The sequence below is a fragment of the Priapulus caudatus genome, unplaced genomic scaffold, assembly GCF_000485595.1.
Source record: "Priapulus caudatus unplaced genomic scaffold, Priapulus_caudatus-5.0.1 Scaffold676, whole genome shotgun sequence".
Taxonomy (NCBI): Eukaryota; Metazoa; Priapulida; class Priapulimorpha; order Priapulimorphida; family Priapulidae; genus Priapulus; species Priapulus caudatus.
This window is the reverse complement of record NW_014577737.1, coordinates 148,136-170,625: the sequence shown is the minus strand read 5'-3', so window position 1 is coordinate 170,625 and position 22,490 is coordinate 148,136. Positions and strand designations below refer to the sequence as shown.

At 43.3% G+C, this 22,490-nt stretch overlaps 2 protein-coding genes across 2 annotated transcripts; one reads left to right on the top strand and one right to left on the bottom strand.

Moving 5' to 3' along the window:
• Positions 1–4,494: 4,494 nt before the first annotated feature.
• Positions 4,495–5,592, top strand: LOC106812695. Its single transcript, XM_014816636.1, has one exon. It carries the CDS (start codon positions 4,495–4,497, stop codon positions 5,590–5,592), a length of 1,098 nt encoding a protein of 365 aa, XP_014672122.1.
• Positions 5,593–9,720: 4,128 nt separating this feature from the next.
• Positions 9,721–21,583, bottom strand: LOC106812702 (UDP-N-acetylglucosamine--peptide N-acetylglucosaminyltransferase 110 kDa subunit-like). Its single transcript, XM_014816645.1, has 7 exons — positions 21,343–21,583; positions 21,049–21,117; positions 17,471–17,587; positions 12,973–13,142; positions 12,621–12,726; positions 11,964–12,104; positions 9,721–10,395 (listed from the first exon to the last, which is right to left on the bottom strand). Exons 1-7 carry the CDS (start codon positions 21,544–21,546, stop codon positions 10,261–10,263), a joined length of 942 nt encoding a protein of 313 aa, XP_014672131.1. The 5' UTR covers positions 21,547–21,583; the 3' UTR covers positions 9,721–10,260.
• Between the last annotated feature and the right edge of the window lie 907 nt (positions 21,584–22,490).

The window sequence follows — 22,490 nt, the reverse complement described above, 5'->3', positions numbered from 1 at the left end:
TTATATTACAGCGTGCAGCCAGACAGGAATGCAATCCCGATTTTTACGGAGGCATGCAATGAAATATTGTCATGCTGCTAGTTAAAATTTCTAATGCAAATGTGATTCAAGTGCGTACACTAGCTCTAGCTAAGAGCAGTATGCCAATATTTCATTGCATGTCTCCGTAAAAATCGGGATTGCATTCCTGCCTGCCTTGCTCGCAGACTTACTGCCCACCTGCGCGCCTGCCAGATTCGTTGTCTAGCTATCTGACTAGACACATACAAATGCATATATATAGATGTTTATATCATATATATATAATATATATTTATTTTTGTTGCTAAATGTGTGACATATCTAATGGAAACGAGGCATGTGTGATTCACCCCGCTGCACTCTGCCTAAGGATAGCGTGAAAATCGTTGACATTGTGAAGATGGGTAATATAGTAAATCTATAAAAATAATAGAGTAAACATTTTCAACGTCGTGAAAGTGGGGAATGTCAGCTCTCATGCTGTTTCTCGTCTTTCACGAAAAGACGTACGTGCCACTACGCAGTTATTTAGCATCTATCTATCTATCTATTCATCTTGCCAGGATTGTAACGTTCATATATATATATATATATATATGCATCGATGGCGTCCTGCAAAGCTGGCTGCCTCCATGGGTAAGTGCCTACCTGCATGCATGCCTACCTGCCTCCCTGGCTACCTACGAGTCTGCCTCGCTGCCTGTCTTCCTGCCTGCCTGCTAAACTGCATCGCTGCCTGCCTGCCAGCATGCCTGCCTACCTGCATCACTGCCCGGCTGCCTGCATGGCTGCCTGCTTCCATCTCGACCTGCATGGCTGTCTGCCTTCATGGCTATCTGCCTGCCTGTCTCGTTGTAAGCCCGTCTGGCTGCTTGTCTGCTTCTCTGCCTCTCTGCATGTCTACCTGCCTCCTTGGCTACCTACCAGTCTGCCTCGCTGTCTGTCTGCCTGCCGGCCTACCATACTGCATCGCTGCCTGGCTGCCAGCATGGCTGCTTGCACCCATTGCTAACTGTCAGGCTGCCTCGCTGCCTGGCTGCCTACCTGCCTGGCTGCCTACCTACCTGGCTAACTGCCTGCCTGCCTGCCTTGCTACCCGGTTGCCTGCATAGCAGCACGCCTCCATGGCTAACTGCCTGCCGACCTCCATGGCGACCTGAAAAGCTGGCTGCCTCCATGGGTAAGTGCCTGCCTGCATGCATGCATGTCTGCCTGCCTCCATGGCTACTTGCTAGTCTGTCTCGCTATCCGGTTGTCTGCATGACTGCCTGAATGCGTGGGTGGCGTCCTGTGCGTTCGCATTTGTTGGTAGTTGACTGTTTGTCTGCCTGTCTTGCTTTCTACCTGTCTGCCTGCCTTCTTGCCGGCCTGGCTGCCTGCATGCCTCACTGCCTGGCTGCCTCGCTGCCTCGCTGCCTGGCTGCCTACGTCTATGGCTAACTACTTACATGCTTCGCTGCATGGTTGCCTGCATGTCTGCCGGCCTCCATGGCGACCTGCATAGTTGTCTGCCTCCATGGCTATCCAGCTGTCTGCCTCATTGTCAACCTGTCTGAATGCTTGTCTGTTTCTCTGCCATCCTGCATGTCTACCTGCCTCCCTGGCTACCTACAAGTCTGCCTCGTTGTCTGTCTGCCTGCCTGCCTGCTAAACTGCATCGCTGCCTGCCTGCCAGCCTGCCTGTCTACCTGCATCACCGCCCGAGTGCCTGCATGGCTGCCTGCCTCCATGGCGACCTGCATCGCTGTCTGCCTCCATGGCTATCTGCCTGGCTGCCTCGTTGGAAGCTTGTCTGGCTGCTTGTCTGCTTCTCTGCCTGTCTGCATGTCTACCTGCCTCCCTGGCTACATACAAGTCTGCCTCGTTGCCTGTCTCTCTGCCTGTCTGCTCAACTGCATCGCTGCCTGCCTGCCAGCCTGCCTGGCCACCTGCATCGGTTTTCCCCGGCTTTGCAGCTCTGGTGCTGTTCAAGCGTCGGTCAATGGCGGGGAAACGCTTCTAACTCTTTAGAAATATATTTTTCGCATTAAAAAATGTGCAAATTTGTTAGCTCCATTGCCTAGCATAAAAAGCATGTTAAAATTTTCGATTCTGACTAACTAATCATTATACTGTATCTGTGTGTTCCAGGTAGCAGTCATCCTTTATGTTAAATAAACCAAGGAAGATGGTATCTATTTATGACTGCTACCATTTGTCCAATTTAATGAGTTCAATTCCATCCTGTGGTTTAGCTTTCTTTCCTGAGTATATATTTAGTGCTTTACAATAAAAATCAGCAGTTTTCCACTTTACTTCATCACAACACGAAAACAACCCAAAGTTGGACCCAAAGCCTGCCATTTTACCTCCAGGATTGGAGGCTACAGAAGAGAATGTGGAAGCACTGAAAGGATGGCTTCTTGACTATTATGGCGCGACGACATTCAATGTGTGTGAGCATCAACCACTGCCACTTATGAAGTGTGAGCCTCTACAACTCCACGTTGACCCCAACGCCAAACCGGTGGCCATCCACAAGCCAGCGCTTGTCCCAATCCACTGGCAGGATAGAGTCTATGCTGATCTCGAGAGGGACGTCCGCATTGGCGTCCTTGAGCGGGTCAGTCCCAACACACCCACAACATGGTGCTCCAGGATGGTGGTAACAGGCAAGGCTGATGGAACCCCAAGGCGGACTGTAGACTTGCAACCACAGAATCGTCACTCCGTCCGGCAAACCCACCACGTGCCCAGCCCCTTCCACCTGGCAGACAGTGTTCCTCAGGGCATGAAGAAAACGGTGACAGACGCCTGGAATGGGTACCATTCCGTGCCCATTCGCGAAGAGGACCGACATTTCACAACGTTCATCACGCCATGGGGGCGCTACAGGTACAAGGTGGCTCCACAGGGATTCCTGGCCAGCGGTGATGCCTACAACCAGCGCTTCGATGCCATCATCACTAACTTCCGAGACAAGGTCAAATGTGTGGACGATACCTGTATGTGGACAAATTCAGTCGAAACAGCGTTCTTTCAGGCATGTGAATGGCTTGACCTGTGTGCGCGCAATGGCATCACTCTGCACCCAGGGAAATTTCAATTTGCCCAGGACACTGTTGACTTTGCAGGACTTACGATCACACCGACAAACGTACGGCCCAGTACCAAGTTCCTGGATGCCATCAGAAACTTCCCTACTCCAACTGATATCACCGGTGCCAGAGCTTGGTTCGGACTTATCAACCAGGGGGCGTATGCATTCGCAATGACGCGGCAGATGCAGCCCTTTCGCGCTCTACTGAAACCCTCCACAAAATTCTTGTGGACAGATGAGCTGGACGAGTTGTTCCGCCAATCCAAGGAGGTCATCATCCAGGAGATGAAAGAAGGAGTGCGCTATTCGACCGCCCTCGACTGACATGCCTTGCACTGACGTCAGTTGATGGCATTGGGTTCTTCATGATGCAGAAGTACTGCCAGTGCACTACCCGAACTCCTGTCTGTTGCCATGACGGCTGGAAACTCTGTCTGGTCGGCAGCAGATTCACACACCCCGCAGAAAGTAGATATGCTCCCATCGAAGGCGAGGCCTTGGCTGTTGCGTATGCACTCACCAAACACGCTACTAATGTGCTGGGATGCAATGATCTAATCGTCGCACCTGACCATAAGCCTCTATTCCAGATCTGAATGATAGGTCGCTCACCGACATTGACAACAGGCGACTCCTCAACCTCAAAGAGAAAACTCTGGGATATCGGTTCACAATCGTGCATGTGTCTGGCAAAAAGAACCTGGGCCCAGATGCCGCTTCTAGACACCCTGTCAGTCAGCCCGATCGCCTACGCCTGCCAGGTGAGCCATCAGAACTTGACCTACTTGCCAACATGACTGTGTCCCGTCACGACACCCTGGCCAACCTTTGTCAGCATACAGAGGATACTGATATGGCTGATGACATGTCCACAGTCGCCGCCGCGACCACCAGTCTGAATGCTGCTATCACAGTCGTTACGTGGGACATGGTCCGTGAGGCCACAGCATCAGACACGACATTTGTCAACCTCATCCACCACCTGGAGTCTGGGTTTCCACTGGATTGCAGAGAGCTGCCCACAGACCTGCGTCCTTATCACCGCTACGCAGCCAGCCTGTGTGTTGTTGATGGTGTGATACTCATGGGCCAGCGAATTGTAATCCCGCCTGCGCTTCGCACACAAATACTCAACGCACTCCACGCTGCCCACCAAGGGGTCAGCGCGATGCGTGCACGGGCCATGGACTCGGTGTATTGGCCGGATATCACCGTTGACATTGCTAGAGTGAGGGACCAGTGTGCACACTGCCATCAGACGGCCAAGTCCAACCCGATGCAGCCCCTTCCGACATAACACCGCAGACTACCCTTTTCAGATGATCTGCAGTGACTACCTTACGTATAACAGCAAAGACTATGTAGTAATTGTGGATAGGTATTCAAACTGGCCCATGGTCTACAGGTCAGATTCGGGTGCTGAGGGCCTCGTCAAGCGACTGCGTGAGACATTTGTGACATTCGGCATCCCTGAAGAGTTGACATCTGATGGGGGTCCACAGTTCAAGGCAGGAAAGACACAGGAATTCTTGAAGGCATGGGGGGTTAGACACAGGGTCTCATCCGTTGCAAACCCACATGCTAACTGCAGGGCTGAACTGGCTGTGAAAACGGTGAAACGCATGCTCATGGATAACATTACGCGCAGCAGGGTCCCTCGAGTCGACAAGTTCCAGAGAGCATTACTGATGTACAGGAACTCTGTCGACCCAGAGACGAAGTCCTCTCCGGCACTGATCTTATTCGGGCGACCCATCCGTGATGCCATCCCTATCCCGCTGGGCAGATATTCTCCCCACGAAACATGGACAGAGCTGATGTCCCATCGAGAGATGGCACTCGCTCGACGGCACTCCAGGGAGCATGAACGGTGGAATGAACACACTCACCGGTTACCAGCACTGCAGGTGGGAGATCATGTCTACCTCCAGAATTTGGTGGGCAACCACCCAAGAAGATGGGAACGCACCGGGACGGTCATAGAGGTACGGCAGTACCACCAGTATGCTATCCGTGTCGACGGTGCGGGCAGAGTCACTATCCGGAACCGCCAACATCTTCGCAAGTTCACCCCTTTCAACAGAACTCCCAACGGGGGCACAGCAGTAGAATCCAGCCCAGTTGCGCAGCAACCGCAGGAAGTGATCTCCGATCACCCCACTCACTTCCAAGCAACACACCCACACGACATCCAGAATCACATCCCATCACCATCACCGTTTGGGCATCAGACGCCGCTCGTCCCAAACAAGTCACCCACCGTGGCTCCTACGCCTGTACGTGTGTCCCAGACACCCCTAGCGCCACAGAGACTGAACTTCGATCGTTCGGACCACCACTCTCCTTGCCCGGATGATCCGGCTATGACCCGGGTACCACGTGCTATTGCCCGTCTCCAGCCTCACAATAAGCCTGGTACTAAGGAGCTACTGACACCGCGCAGGCCTGGCCGCCTAGTCAGGGAAGCAGAATACCAACACAGTGAGGGATGACAACGCCTGATCATGAGACACTGTTTTTTAAAGACTCAGTTTTATTCAGAACTATTCAGGGGTTGTTGTTTTTTGTGTGTGTTTTTTTTTACGTGTCCCGAGAGACTGTTAAAGGCACAGTTTTATTCAGAACTATTCAGTTGTTTTTCGTGTCCCGAGAGACTGTTAAAGACACAGCACATTTTCATTCAGAACTATTCAGTTTTACCAGTGTCCAGAGAGACGGTTGAGAGACTGTTGGAGACTATTCAGTTTTATATGTACCCATAAAAACTTGTCCCTGGGGGGAGGAGATAACTAATCATTATACTGTATCTGTGTGTTCCAGGTAGCAGTCATCCTTTATGTTAAATAAACCAAGGAAGATGGTATCTATTTACTAACCTCAGTCAAGTCACTGGCCACAGATTCACAATCATTCAATGAAGTTTAGAAACTGGCAATCTATAAATAGTTTTGTTATAATACCTTTATTCATAATTAATATTAAAATTTGTGCTTCAATTATATGATTACTGATAATGAATTGAATTTTTACTTTTTGTAAATATAATACATGTGATTCAACAATACTTTTAAATGAATGGTTACTTAATAATAATTAATTTCAAATACAAATAAATAAATTTACCAAACTGTCACAAAACCCGATCATCAACTGACAAGCAACGAAGGGTTCGAATTTCTATTGGACAGCAGGACGACCAACTTCAGAAAGTTGCCTTGTAAAACTGCCCATGTGATAACCGTATTATTTCAGAGTAATACGAGGGAAAAAGTGCCGATCAGGAGGACCGGCAGTTTCGTAGAGATGGTTGCCCGAGCAAAAACTTGGTGGCCTCGGGCTTCCGGTTAATTTTGAATGCTGGAGATAACTCGTATATATTTCCTCTGCACACGATTTGACTCACTTGCCCCTTCGGGCAAGTTTAAGGAGCAAATCACTTGCCCGATAGCCCCAAGTACTTGCCCCGGGCAAGCGGACAACCGTTAAACTCGAGCCCTGGCTGGATTATGACAATAAATACTCAATTATCAAAAAAAATTTAAATAAAATGTGCAAACCTTGATGAAATGCCTATGGCTATATATATATATATATATAATTTTTTTTGGTTACTTTACAGCTTAAAGTAATTATTACGAGTTTTCCAGTGTTTTCACCACTTTGATGATACCTACCGTTATTGCTCGAGTAACAGCAATTGTCTAGAGTAACAATAAAATGTCTTAGAACCTTCGTATTCACCAAAACATGCAATTTTCGAACTACTAGTTTGGTAAACATTCGTTTGCTGTAATCTTGAAACTAGCCGGTAGTATAGACTAGATAGTAGTGCCGCCGCCTATCTGCAATAGACATAGTACAGGCTCTCTCAAATGCACTTGTTTTCAATTAATCACCGACAATTTACAAGTTTACCAATTCTGCCATTCTCGCTACACGATAAGATGCATTGCTGTTATGATGTGTTCATATCTAATTTTCTATGCTATAACTGCATAAAATCTTGGAAGGTATTATTTACACGACCGTCATGTACCGAGTGATGAAAAATGGCATTGCGCGGACGACTGTCGGGTACCGAGTGATGAAAATCGCATTGCGCGTAAGACCGTCGGGTACCGAGTGATGGAAATAGCGTTGCGTGCACCATAGTCGGGTACCGAGTGATGAAAAAAGGTGCTGCGCACCCGACCGTCGTGCGCACAGTGAAGAAATTTTTGTCTTGTTTACCCGACCGTCGTGCGCGCACTGAAGAAATTAAGTCTTGTGCACCCGACCGTCGTCCAATATTAATCGATGCGTTGGAAATAGGACAAGGTGTAAAAAAATTTTGTTTAGGGTTACGTCCTTGAATAAAATAGGGTAGGTAGGTAAGGAAATAATTTTATTTTGGCAAATAATTTTATTGCTCTTGATTGCCATCTGTCAGTGTCACTCTTGACTAACCTTCTGTTCGATAGTATTAATTGCTCCCTTTTCTTAATACTAAAAATGTAACCTTTTCTTATTGAGTAGTCTTGCCTAACAGTCTGTTTTACATTATTAAATGCTGCTAGGTAGGGTCGACGCCAAAATTCTAGGTAGGGTCGCGTAACCGTAAACAAACAATTATGTTTTTTACCAATAGGTTGGGGACATAAGGGCCAAACATAACAAGACAAATATATAATAGGAAAATTTTTAATGCCAAACATAAACAAATATATTTAATGCCAAACGTAAACAAATAAATACACAAACAAATACAATATAAAGAAATACAGAAAGCAGAGGAAAATAAAGAACTCTTACAGGAATCAAACACGTACCGTTACAGTTACAGGTCGAGAAGTTTACCATTGCGCTATTTAGCCAACCTTATATCTGTTGCTATTGAGCACAAGCCTGTGCCCTCAAACTATTTTTCCAGCTGAGCATTCTGGGTAAATGGACTTAATCGATGACGTCACGGTCGTGTACCGAATCGGGATTTTCTTCATTGCGGGCCCGACGGTCGGGTAAATAATCACTTCCTAAAATCTTAGTGTTTTTAATGTTGGTGTAATCAGTGATATTTCCGCTGTCAGGTGAGACTATATTCAGCTATATTTCTTTTTTTCTGAGCAAAAATTTCCCAATCAGTTTAAAGGGATTCTGACATCTATAGCATATTTAGCCTAATATATGACATTGTAATTACTTTTAAACATGTTTCCTGACATTTTTAGAACATATTATGATCAAACCTGCTTTTGATTATGTCTATGATCGATCTTGGGCTACGCCAACTTTTGTACAGGCCGCCATAATTCTCCTGCAATGCCTTGCGTGTTTGTTGAGTGGCGCGTGCTCACTTCTTTCACACATTGGAAATGGGCGAACCACGTGTTTACGTATCTTCTGTCAGTTCTGAATCGGACAGTAGGCCCCCGAGGAATTTCAATATCTGACTAAATCTGCCACCAATTTTGCACCGTACGGTACTCTTTTGAGCCCGAGTGGAAAGATGGGGAAAAACGGGTAGCATACAGTGTTGGTGATTCGCTTCAAGTTCAACACCGTGTCACCGGAACAGCTGACGATTGGTGCAGCTGCGGCTTGTGCCAAGCAAAGGATGTTATCACTGTATCAGGCTCTGATGTTATCGAACAGAGAGTGTCTTTGTTGTCAAGAAATGACATCAGTCAGGGAACACCTTCAGCCTCGTATGTTTCAGTTTTTCAATTAGAATTTTCGATGGTAGACAAGCATGCTGAGTTTCTGATGCAAATTTGCTGCTAGGCTAGATACAATAATGGCTATAACTGGCTATAAATTATAATGCTATAACTGGCTAGATACAATATTCAATAATGTAACCCAACACAGAATAGGCCCTAGCATAGGGTCTATTCCCTATAGCCTAGGGCCTATATAGCCTAATATACTGGCTATAACTGGCTATAAGAATAATGGCTAGATACAATTAATAATGTAACCCAACACAGAATAGCCTAGGGTCTACGTTCAACACATGGCAGGGTCTAGGGTCAACGTCAACACAGGGTGGCCTAACCCAATAATTAGTGTCACAATAATTAGTTAACAATAATTAGTGTCACAGTCTAACCCAACCCTGTGTTGGGTTACGTTGTATTTAATTACTTCCCTGCTAAGGGCGATCAGCCAAAAGGTTACTTCGGCCTACGCTGGCTACAGTACATGCTACAGCTACAGCTACAGCTACTGCTGGCCCCGGATGCAATGATTGATGACAGAACAATAATTATAACTTTAAAAAATACGTTATAAGTAGAGTACCCAATCCCTTTGACATAAGTATATTATCACCTCCGCCAGAGGCGTGGCAGAGGTTATGTTTTCACCGGCGAATGTTTGAGTGTTGGTTTGTTTGTTTGTGAACATGCACGTTTCAGTTCACTTTCGCTAGGTGCGCTGGCTGTAGACTTAAAAACACGCAAACACAGGCTAAGGGGCAACCACAGTCCTCCCCCACCTGCACGCTTCCACTAATCCGGATCCAATTAATTAATTAATTAATTTTTCCACTTAATTAATTAATAAAAAATTCCACATTGAGAGAATTCAGCTGCCTTGAGGTCTGTGCTCTCCGAGTGCTCTTGTTTATATATAGTATAAGTGACAATTTGCTATGTTGACTTAAATGTTACATGTGACTGGATAATCTACTTTGACTGCATACACCCCTATCTGAATATATGTGCAGCAAATATAGAAATCTTAAAAATTAAATGAGCATTTATAATTTGTTTGGTTTGACAGTGGAGTGGTCTTTTAAGTTTTATTTCTAGCATCTTAGCTAATACAATTACACGTTTAATCTACAATAAACACCATAAAAGAAATATAAAATGACAGTAGTTTTATACGTATGCAGGTTTCTCCAAGAGCACTTATACTTATAGCCTGGCGGCCCGCCAGGCTATCGTCGAGCCCCGCCATCCTAAAATGCACCCGCCACTCTAAATATCATAGCCGCCATCACTAGGTATCCCTTTTAGTATTACGATTTTATTTTAGTAAACTTATTAACTATTATCTACAACTGCCATCTCCATAATATAGTAACAAACAGCAGTTCTGTGGTCATAGGCCTATCTTTAAATATGCAGCTTAGGCCCAGAATACCACATTAGGAATAAGACCAGAGCCGTACAATACTAGTAGGTGCTGCAGAAATTTACATACACGTACCTGATAGCCTGCTTGTAATGCATCAGAGCCTCCTGAAGTTTTCCCTGTTGCTGCAGCACACTGGCAAGGTTGGAGTGTGCAGCAGCAAACTCTGGGAATACCTACAGATAAAATTATGAAAATTTAATTTAATTTTTAGAGCAGAGTTTAGCCTAGAGTTAAGTTGGAGGGTCTTCAAGGCAAAAATTTCGTTCAAATGAGGGTTATTATCGTAGTTCCACATGGAAGAGTTACCATAGAGAAATGAAATTACTTTATCAAGTAACTTATAAGTAATGATACTGCACATTACTAATCTATTAGACAGGGACTGCAAAGCCTTGTTTTCACCAGGCCTACATTGTGGCCCAATCAGATGTCATCATCATTGGCAATGGTAATGAAAGTGTCAATGACACTATAGCTCACCTTGGGTGTGTGATAGAAGCGAGAGATGATATTTAAAATTTGGCAAGTGTTTAATTTATGCCGGACCGAAATGTGATCAAATGTCCTTATTCCCTGTTTAAAGGGAGCATTTAGGTATAAATATAATTGCACCTTTGTGATTAGCCCTCGGTCTGTCACGTACAAAATATATTGGGAAATGCGCAACTTTTCAGGGTGGCAGCACAGTCGCGGGTGTCAATGGCATTCAATTTTCGTAGCGTTGATGTGTAATTAATTATAACAATTAAATTAGGTATCTGGTAACAAGTACGTGTGGGTATAGACGATTTGTTATACAGCAAGTACAATTGTATGCAGTAAAATCCTAGAGTCTAATATCCCTTTAATACTAATAGACATTTCACTGTTTTGTTTCAGGGTTAGTTTTGATGCAAAAATAAATGTTTCAGATGCGAGTATGAAATCTGGGCGAGAGATGGAGCTGTACTTCTAAATGATCGCCATTTTGGTTTTTCGATTATCGCACAATTTAAAGCAATAAAATATTCCAGTCAAATTACTGTAACGAAGAATCTAAAACCTAATATTACACGTACGTTACTATGATTAGGTAGGTAAATTTAACAAAATTGAATGAATTTTGAATGACCTTTTCCATTTTTGCCAAAAAGTGGGCGTGGCTCGAAAGTAGGTCAACTGGCGTGCTCTAAAATAGGACGTTCAAATCTCTCCCATAGGAGTAACAACTGTATGCAATTTGAAACATGTGGGTCAAACGGTTCTTGAGTTATCGTTGACCATAGGCAGACACTGAAATGCATAGTGAAATTGCCAAAATCTACCTAATTTGCATAATTAAAAAAATATATCAAAACCCCTGTGATGTTTTGGGGCCAGTCGTTATTCATTCACAAACCTAAAATGAGCAAAATCCGTTGAACCTGAACTGACTTATGGCCATTTTCATTTTTGCCAAAAAGTGGGCGTGGCTCGAAAATAGGTCAACTGGCATGCACCAAAATAGGATGTTCACACTTCTCCCATAGGAGTAACAACTGTTTGCAATTTGAAACATGTGGGTCAAACGATTCCAAAGTTATCCGTAGCCTAATGTTGACGGAGAGACGGACAGACGTACGACGGACGACGCCCCATGGCAATAGCTCATCTTGACGATGTCAAGGTGAGCTAAAAAGGAATCACCGTTATAGAACCAAATTTATACACCTTATCAAATAAGAAATTATCCAGAAATTATGCTAAAATAGTCATATTTTACCTCCAACGCTTTGACATATAATCTCGTGGCCTCCTCTATATAACCCTGCTCACGTTTGATGTTGGCTAGGTTGTTTAGCGAGTCTGCATGCGTAGGGCAGAGTCTTAGCGCTGTGTTGTAGCATTCCTCAGCCTCTGGGACCTGAAACATTTGTCATAACAATGATAGAGATCATAAAATAGAAGGAACTTTAATATTATCAGAAGTAGATAATCTCCCAGCGAGCCACACCGCATCGCCGAGAGTGCAAGAGTCGTTAGTATCTGCCTATTGTTTCAAGTTAGGCGGGTTATGGAGTCGATCTGCTGCCAACAGAATGGAGAATTGTGTGTACGTTTTAGTCTGTATCTCCGGATTGCGGGTGTATACGAAGAAACAATTTCGTACGATGCTAGGCGAATGTACTGTGTATGTTTTCAGCTCAAGTTGGTTGAGTTACGCGTAGTAAATCGTAGGTATTCTAAGGCTAGTAAATGACGAATTTCCCTTGTATATTATACACTTGTAATTATTTATCAATAATTTATAATGTACTAGTATTTATCAATGATTTATAATGTACTGTGACTTATCAATATATACAACTTATAGATTTAATATACAATAAAAACAAGCATTGACCATAACATTTTGCTTAGAATTAGCATCAAAACATGCCTTTCCTTGCTCCTTAAGGGCATTTGCCAGATTACAGTAGGCATCGGGAAAATGTGGCTGCAGTTCGATAGCTCTTCTGTACGTGTCTATTGCAAGGTCTATTAACCTATGGTCAAATACAGTAAGCACACACGTAATGAATGGAACAATAACAATACACACTGTCACTGTAACAGTAAAGCTGATTCAATTTCAGACATTTCATGATGGTTTCTCTTGAGTTCACTATACCTTTGTGTTACAACAACGGGAAAAGATTCGCCAAGAGAAGATTCTTTATCACTGAAAGCAAGAATCTCCGTATCTAACAATGGCTTCAGACTACTACAACAGATCACGCAGACATACATACCCTTGCTCATAGTATACACAGGCCAGGTTTCCATGCACGACAGCATGGTTGGGGCTGAGGTTCAATGCACGCAAGTATGCAGCCACTGCCCGATCGAAGATGCGCGCTTCCTTCAGTACATTTCCCAAATTAATGTAAGCATCCAGAAAATTTGGGTCAAGCTGCACTGCCTACAAACAGAATCAGACACTCAGAACACATTCATTTTCGTACAGTTGGTTCCAACAGTAGGCTGAAATATAACTTTGTTGCCTGATGCTAATCAATAATAAAACCGATAAAAAGCAAATGGGTTTTTATCTACTGAACACAATACAATTCCATTATCTTCATGTATAAAAGTACAATAACAGAGAATGACTAGACACTTTACGACAATAAATCAACGATCAAAAAACTTCACCCAGATAGTAGTGATGTCCCGATGATCAATTATAATCGAAAGTCAGTCGTTTGCAGCAACCGACTAAGTGCTCGATTATGAAAACAAGTGCCGCGGAGCGACAGCGCTCATCTAACATCTACTGCGGTGACTCTGTGGTGGAGTGGTGGGATTCTAGTAAACCCTAGTTGTCCCAAATGGTGTTCCATACACGCGAAACAGTGGAATGACAGGGCATGGTATCACGGAACCTCTTAAAGGAATGTTGTCGGGCATCAGTTACTGAAAAGTTGCCACGAGATGGGCGCGTACGTTTAAGTGTCTTTCAGACTTAAAGATGGAAGCTCCCATCGTTACGTAGTAGCAACAACTGATTTGCAAGACAGAATAGGTACACGCACTCATCCATTTAACCTACCGCACAGCTACAGGCTTGCAAGTAGAGATCTGCCACCTCGTAACTAATTAACGCAGGCAACAACTACACAGCCACCACCACATGCACACTGGCAGTGGCCACTGGCGCAGTGGCGCATACGTTACAGAGCCTTGTAAAATACTGGACAATACAGAATGCCATAGAAAATTCAGAGGATTTAGGAGCACTAAACCTTCAACCAACTTTAGCTTTTGGAATTTCACTGCTTGGACATTAAGCCTCGTACATCAAGGCATGTATAGATGTCTACTTAGCAAACCCGGCCATGTCAAATTCTTTTCTAACAGGACAGTAACACAAATCCATATTTAAAACCCTCCTGCTTGAGGGTCAAAAGGTTATCCGACACTTACTCTCTCGGCATGGCATGGAAAGCATATTTCAATGCGTTTTCATAAGCCATTACAAATGCTAGGTCACCGCTGAAACAAAAAAGTTTTTTCCAATCGCTCCGCTCACACCCATGATTCCTCAGCAAAATAGGTCTAAAATCTGCACCTGTGGCAGCCTTGACCTTGTGACTCCAATTTCGGCACAGTGATGGCTCTTTCCTACCAATGATGTCTATACGACACCGACCTATCACGAAGCCTAGGCGAGCTGTTTAGATTTGGTTGCCGCAAACCTTCTGCATTTCCTCCCTATGACCTTAATGTTAGAGGACGTGAATGTTCCCCCTTCTTTTACACCTCTTGACCTTTGACCTTTGACCCCCAGCTTCGACATCCCAACTCGTTTTCGGATTACCCCCCAACGTCCCGAATATCGTGACCGTACGTCGAGCGGTTAAGATTTGTGCCCAACTGTTGACAGACGGACGGACGGACGGACGGACGGACGCTCGGACGGACGGACGATCATGCGATTCTACAAGCTGCATCTGACTATGTCAGATGAGCTAAAAATCATCCCTTTCGCGCACGATATAATATTCCTAACGCCCTAGGAGCTAGGGCGCAATTGCGCGACATTAATATTTTTATCGTTTTCAAAGGTCAACAAAAAAGGCAGCTCGCGACACCACCTTTTATGGTTATGTATATATGTATTATAAACAGAACTTCGTTGGCGAGAAGGGAAACAGTTCGTACCTAAGTTTCCTACCACGTGAAACAGTCGCAGAGCCTGGGCCAGCTACTTCATAAAACGACCCTCAAGGCCACGCGTGACGCGGCGGCTTTTGATGTACACGATCGATCGATCGCGTAGGCCTGCGTAGCACGCGCGGCACACATACCCACACACACTTGCAGCGTCAAATAAATGCACACACTGGCCAACGTCTGACAATCTCAAACAGTGAACTAAGCCGTGTCTATATTGAATGAATTATACTGTTGGACTGTAAAATGAAAATTTGTACATTCTAACCCCCACTAAAATTTTCTCTCAACGGATTTAGACGTTTCATAAAATCGACCCTGGGACTGTGAAATTCGCGGATTTCCGCGGATCCACGGGAAATTCTCATCCCTGTCAATCACTGATCGGTTGGGTGAAACCGATGATCGATGATGAAATTCCAACCGATTCCCATCACTACCTCAGGGCTCTACGTTAACTTTGAATGTCCACTTGCCCTGCAGGGCAAGTAAAACTGAAAAGCACTTGCCCTATAGCAATATTCACTTGCACTACTTTTTTGTAGTAAAATGAGAAGATCAATAAAATTAACACAACAATTTTGTTTACTGATTTTATCAAGATAATTCTAACCTCCGTCAAGTCACTGGTTACAGATTCAAAATCATTCAATGAAGTTTAGAAACTAGCAATCTATAAATATTTTTGTTACAATACCTTTATTCATAAATAATATTTAAATTTTTGCTTCAATTATATGATCACTGATAATGAATTGAATTTGTACTTTTTGTAAATATAATACATGTGATTCAACAATACTTTTAAACGAATGATTACTTAATAATAATTCATTTCAAATCCGAATAAATAAATTTACCAAACTGTCACATAACCTGATCATCAACTGACAAGCAACGAATTAGAATTCCTATAACGACTTATACTAAAATGAAATGTACACGGAGTCCAACATGGTGCAGGAGATAACCAGGGTTCGAATTTCTAGTGGACAGCAGGACCACCAACTTCAGAAAGTTGGTGGTCCGCTTATTTACTAGCAGTGAGTAACAAAATAGTATATAATGAAAGTGTCAATGACACTGTAGCTCACCACAAAAAAGGACACAAATGAGTGAGTAAGGAGAAGTCAGTTTTAATTGAGCAACCATCGACGTACATTATAGAAACGATTGCCATCTGTATATCGCAATAATAATTTATAAACCAAAATGAATCACAATTTGTGACCGTAGATGGCGCTATACCCGCTTTGTAGCGATGGCGCAATTTTGCAATAAAGATATTGTCAATGAAATCTTGTAAAACGAACCAGACGAGTGTGACACCACAGACTGTTTGTGTTTATATAATATGCTATCTAATTGCCAAACCCTACCTAATTTGCATAATTTTTTTTAAATATCAAAATTGTTGAACCTGAACTGACTAATGGCAATTCCCATTTTTGCCAAAAAATTGCCGTGGCTCGAAAGTACGTCGACTGGCGTGCTTCAAAATAAGACGTTCCATATGGGAGCATAGCAGTAACAACTACACAAAATTTCAAACATGTGGGTCAAACGGTTCCTGAGTTATCGTTGACCGAAACCAAATGTTGACGGACGGACGGACGGACGGACGTACGACGGACGACAACCCATGGCAATAGCTCAACTTGACGATGTCAAGGTGAGCTAAAAATAACCATTGTCATTAACAGCATACATGTATGTAACTTAATTAGAGTTGGTGATATAATATGTTTCAAGCTCTAGGAATGTCGGGGGAGCTTCTGGGAAAGGGTTTACTTTCGTTTTTCTCTTCCCCAGTCCACGGTACCCCCATGCATAGATCAATGCTGCCGCACAACCGCAAATTTAGAAGTGCCTAGAATTTTTAAGTATATACAGTTTACATTGCTTCTAGATATCTAACTGAATAAAAATAGTCCACTTTCTACGTAAAGAAAAGTGACGACTTCAGTTAACAGCTTTGATTACGTGGGCATCAAGTGTCACTGATCGTGCCCTCACTCCCCACGATAACCCCTGCCACATATGAACTTATTGTTATACGGTCATAAAAACACTGGGCTGCGCTACATAACGCAATCGATTTCTTAGACTGTCGCAAGTTTTTGTTCATGTGGCGAATCATGCGTTGAGGGAGTTCATGCCCTCGGCTCTAGATGTTTTGGATACCCCGTCTACGTTCAGGAACGGGGCGTATTAGAATGCGCTCCCGTTTACAAGTGTGTCTAAACTGCCGTTGAGATAACCGTAGTATTTCAGCGTAACACGAGGGGAAAAAGTGCTGGTCAGGAGGACCGGCAGTTTTGTAGAGATGGTGGCCCGAGCAAAAACTTGCTGGCCTCGGGCCTCCGGGTCGGCACTAATTTCTAACGATGGAGATAACTCGTATATATTTCCTCTGCATATGATTTCATTCACCTGCCCCGTCGAGCAAGTTTAACGAGCAGCTTGCTACTAGCTACTTGCCCGATAGCCCGAAGTACTTGTCCCGGGCAAGCGGGCAACCGTTAAGCTCGAGCGCTGAACCTGTAATTGTTTAATTTATAATTAGTTGAATACCTTCTCAAAATGATGGATAGCCAACCAGATTTCTCCTTGAGCATTGAAAACACACCCAAGGTTGCTCCAGGCCACAGCGAAGTTCGGCTGAGTCTCGATGGCTTTCAGGTAGCATGACTACATGACGGTAATAATACAGGAGGGGAAGACAGGAGACCAAGAAAACAACCATTAGAAACATTCTTGGTACACGGTACACAACTAGGTGCACACTAGACAGGTGTGACGCCGCGCCGCTAGCTGCTCGCAAAGCCGCGCCGCACCGCGCTGCGCCCAATGCTGCATCCGTTCGCCGTGCTCATACCCACGATTACCCGAGGTGCACAGGTTCTGGATTTAAATGGCTTTTATGTGTCCAAACAAGGCTAACCATACTAACACTTCTCTTTCCTGTTACAGAATTCTTCATTGAATGGCTGACATCCAAAGACGCTTGTACAGAACCTGTCAGGATCGAGCAATCGTGGCTAGGGCAAAGTGTACTTCGTAACCCTATGTACGCTCGCAAAAATGCGCCCAGCGGTCGCCAGCACCATCGCATGCAGCTTTCAAATGCGCTGAAAGCAAGCCAATATAATATTGGCAAAAATGACAATCTACTTACAAATTGTGTACAGACATACAAAATGCCAGCCTCCTCATACATAAGTTTGTTTTCACGCTTGAGTCTGTACGACTGACTTGATAACAAAACGAGTTTTCACAGGAAGTAGAGAATAAACATGGCATACGATTCAGCAAACTACAAATTTGCCAAACGCAGACCCACGCTGACTGTCATACATATACATACACACGAGTATGAAAATAGTATGTAGAGACTGATGCACAACCAGTTAAAGACCTGTTACAGAACGACCAAACATTACCAGTCCGAGTCTGCAGACGATATTCAGAGGAAGTCCTTTCACTCACATGCCGCATTGGCCAACAGGATCTTAAAACTGATGCAACGATTATATAGGGAAAAACAAAAGAGAGACCATTAGTACGTTTTCATGTCCTGAAATCTAAGCAGAACTCTCTCTTTCCAGCACCCACGTCTGCTGGCTTCGCCAGGGTCCAGCAAGCGGGCCCACATGCATTTGAACGAATCACAATGCATTGAATGACGCACCTCTGTTACACATGCATTCAGCAGAATTTATTACTGCTCTTTTTATACCGAGGCCCGAATGATGGTGCCTTGATGATTTTACTACTGCTGACACTAAACATTCTTGGCTGTTATAACGAGCTAGAAGGTAAGTATACAAAACTTGTGGGTACTATGATATATATATATATATATATATCAAGAGCTCATAATATAGAAGAGTATGACACCGTTTTAACAGCGTTTTGATAGTTTTCAACTAATATTCTATCAATATGTGAATAAATATATTCAAACTTTACCTTGTTTTCGTCTATGATTCTCCCTTAATCATATGACACCACCAATTTGCCTGAAAATCGTATGTGTTCTTCAAAAAAGTTCTTTCAGTTTGAATACGACACGGTTTCACACAGTTTTCCCAAATGTTCGCATGTATTCGGCGCATGTTGATATGCGGAAGCAGCACCAGGTTGTAACTACGGGACGCTGGGGGCTGTTGGAGATATTAGGTAAGCACAGTAACAGCACTTGTTTCGCTTCCTTATCATCAGGAACACTATGGCAACACAGCTAAAATCAGCTGCTAGCTCGCTGTGAGCACACATTTATTTCTAGCACGCTGGAAACGCTACACGCTAAATACAATTCGATGCTTAATATCCCCCACAGCCCCCAGCATTCCGTCATAGGCAATAGAACACTAATCCGATAATAAACTTGCGCCGAATACATGCGAACATTTGGGAAAACTGTGTGAAACCGTGTCGCATTCAAAGAACGTTTTTGAAGAACAGATACGATTTTCAGGTAAATTGGTGGTGTCATAGACGAATGGTGTCATAAAGGGAGAATCATAGACGAAAACAAGGTAAAGTTTGAATATATTTATTCACATTACAAGTTGAAAACTATGCCAAACGGTGTTAAAACGGTGTCATACTCTTCTCTATTATGAGCTCTTGATATATATATATATATATATATATATATACATACATATATATTAGCTTAACATTAACAAAAACTTCAGTGTTCTTTAAGAATATTATCTATGTTTGAATGATCAGTAAGCAAAAATGACCAAACATGCTTCTTCAAACCTTCTTATGCAATATGAAATGTTTTACTACATTTACAATCAATTTGATGTGCTGTATATGAGACAAATTTTATCTGATAGAGAAAATGAATTTTTTTAAATATTAATTTTAATTTTTAGAATATAAAAATGAATGTTATAATTTGTTATTCCAAAAATCTCCAAGCAGGGTCCCCACCGTAATTTTTTTTGCGACTGTGGGGTCCATACTGAGAATACGTAGCAAGTCACATCCAGTTTGATGCTTTCAGGTGGACGAAGGGCTCTGTCCATTCGCAAGCTATATCACAGGTGTGGAGGAAACAGTGTGGTCTGGCTACAACATACATCACAGACACACTCCTATGGTGTGACAATGACACCAGCAACAGATACAGCAAACATCACATTATAATGTTAATGAGATGCTACCGCCCATAATCTGCTACGCACTAGAGTAGCTTTTCACTTTCCACATTTACGATGGACCTGGTCTGTGATCAACACCACACACTGTCCCCTGCACAGCGCAGCGCAATCGCAAGGGGGCGCAGCTGAGTTTTGGCGCAATGCGTAAAATGTTATGGTCACTTGGCTCACAGCTTACTTCACCTGTACATTTTACTTTATGGAATTTTTCAGCAAATCAAGATTGCATGACAAAAATTGTAACCAATCATATCTTCTACAAGCAAAGCCAGAACCATAACAGTTTGGCAATGGCAATCGCGCGCAAGGAGGTATGCACAGAAAAGAAAACCAAATTATCAGTTTCTGCTGCAGGCCTGGTTTATAAAATAAAGAGAGTTATACGCTGAAAAGGACTATCAGATGCTGGTTACCGAAATGCACAGCCACACACACCTTTAACCTCGTTTGCTTGTATGAACTAACGTGCTATACCAAAATCAATGCAAAAAGCGCAAGTTGCAAAAGTCTAAAAATTTTGATGTCGAGGTGTGGTCAAATCCTATGCACTAAAGCAAGCAGCATCTGCTCTGTTGGTGACAAAAATGCCAACCATCGTGTCCAAGTAAGGTGAATGCCACAATTCCTGAAATAAGTGAGGGGCTAGGTATTCTCAGCTGTTGAACCCTACAAGTAACACCCATATCAGTAAGCTGGCATATATTTATATAATTGCAACTACATGCCTTGCCAATGCAACTTATGCATAAGTAACACTGGCATGTGGTATACACATTCATATGCCATGCTTCCATTTAGCAAACACTTTAACAACGGACACCGGCTTAGAGACGCACACGATTTAATCTTTTGTGAGAAATTTGGTTTTGTAATTTTAAGCAAATTTAAGGTTGTGAAGGCACATGTGGTCGCTTAAATATACATATATACATGAAATGGTAATAATAAAGAACCCGTGACTGTTGTGTGTACCTTGGCTTCATCCAGTCTACCAAGTGCCTTGAGTAGATTTCCGAGATCGCTGCGCACACAGTAGAGGTCCTGCGAATATTTGTAACAATTTATAAACATAAAGCCCAACAGATGACAGTTAAGATAAATTAACGGGGAAATTAAACAAAACTTCACAACCAATTGAATACATTCTAGTCACAAACAACCGACATGAAATCTTTATATAACAATCTAGACCCTATACGATAGAATTTTTGAACAACATTCACAAGATTCAAACACATACTAGGTGCTTTCCAGCATTCAACTTACCGGATTATACTGCAGCGCAGTTACATAGGCTTGTACAGCACCCTCCATGTCGCCAGCTGCTACCAATGCTGCTGCCAGGTTAATATATCCATCAATGAAATCCGGCTTCAATCGAACAGCATACCTATAGTTTTCCAAAGCCTCTTTTAACGCACCTCTTTCTTTGTAGACATTTCCAAGGTTAGAATATGCCTCGGCTAGCATAGGATTCTGCTTGATAGCTAGCCTGCTAAAGTCAGCTGACCTAAAATATAAATTATACAAGCTATAATACAGTAAAACTCGCACAAGTCGACACTTTTGGGAGCAGCATATTTGTGTCGACTTACGAAAATGACGACATTTTGTCGACTTATACAATGTATGTAATGCGCGTATACACTGTATTAGCTGCCTTGCGATCGCTATGTACAACGAGTATGCATAATGAACAAGCGAACAATGGAAATGAAGCAATCACTGCATAGTCATATACACAGAACCAAGTCAAATGATGAGCGAGCTTCTCTGCATTCACACAGTGTACATCGCGCATCACATAACGCCATTCGTTTACTGTACGTACTGTATTAGCAATCATGATGTGCGTTTGTGCATATGCAGGCACGTGTGCGTGAGTGTGCCTATGTCAGTGCGGGAGGTGGTAGAAAATAGTAACCTTGATTTCAGTAACAGTAAATTGTTACTAGTAACAGTATACAGCAACCCCATTGAGCTATTTGGTTCTTGCACAAGTGTGCACTACTAGCATATAATCAGGAGCGTATAATGACAAAGGAGTAAGACAGCGATTTGGTACTGATTTAACTACATTTTTGTCGTACGACGTTCGATGTGAATAAAAACTACAAAATTGTTATACAAGACAATGAGCTTTCTTTGTTGCACTGGTCTTATTCTATCGTTCGGCCGTATTACGAAACCGGCGTAACAGCTTCCTCGTTTGAGCATCATTCGACTTTTCGACGAACATAGGTTTTCACAGTTACGTTAGCCGTATTCGGCGAGGCCACACCTAAATTTGCACACACCAAGCTCTTCCAATGAGCCACGGTAGGGCTTTTTCGCCCGGACCGTAGGCCTAGTCCGAGTGGCAGGAAATGTCGGCGTCTAGAAAATTATATAAGTTACGCAATTGCACCATGACT

Coding starts and splice junctions, on each gene's coding strand:
- LOC106812695 (XM_014816636.1), top strand. CDS start 4,495: ATGGTCTACAGGTCAGATTCGGGTGCTGAGGGCCTCGTCAAGCGACTG.
- LOC106812702 (XM_014816645.1), bottom strand. CDS start 21,546: ATGCTAGCCGAGGCATATTCTAACCTTGGAAATGTCTACAAAGAAAGA. Junction 21,118..21,342: donor CTGCGCTGCAGTATAATCCG/GTAAGTTGAATG, acceptor AAATATTCGCAG/GACCTCTACTGTGTGCGCAG. Junction 12,727..12,972: donor TGTGTATACTATGAGCAAGG/GTATGTATGTCT, acceptor ATTTGACCATAG/GTTAATAGACCTTGCAATAG.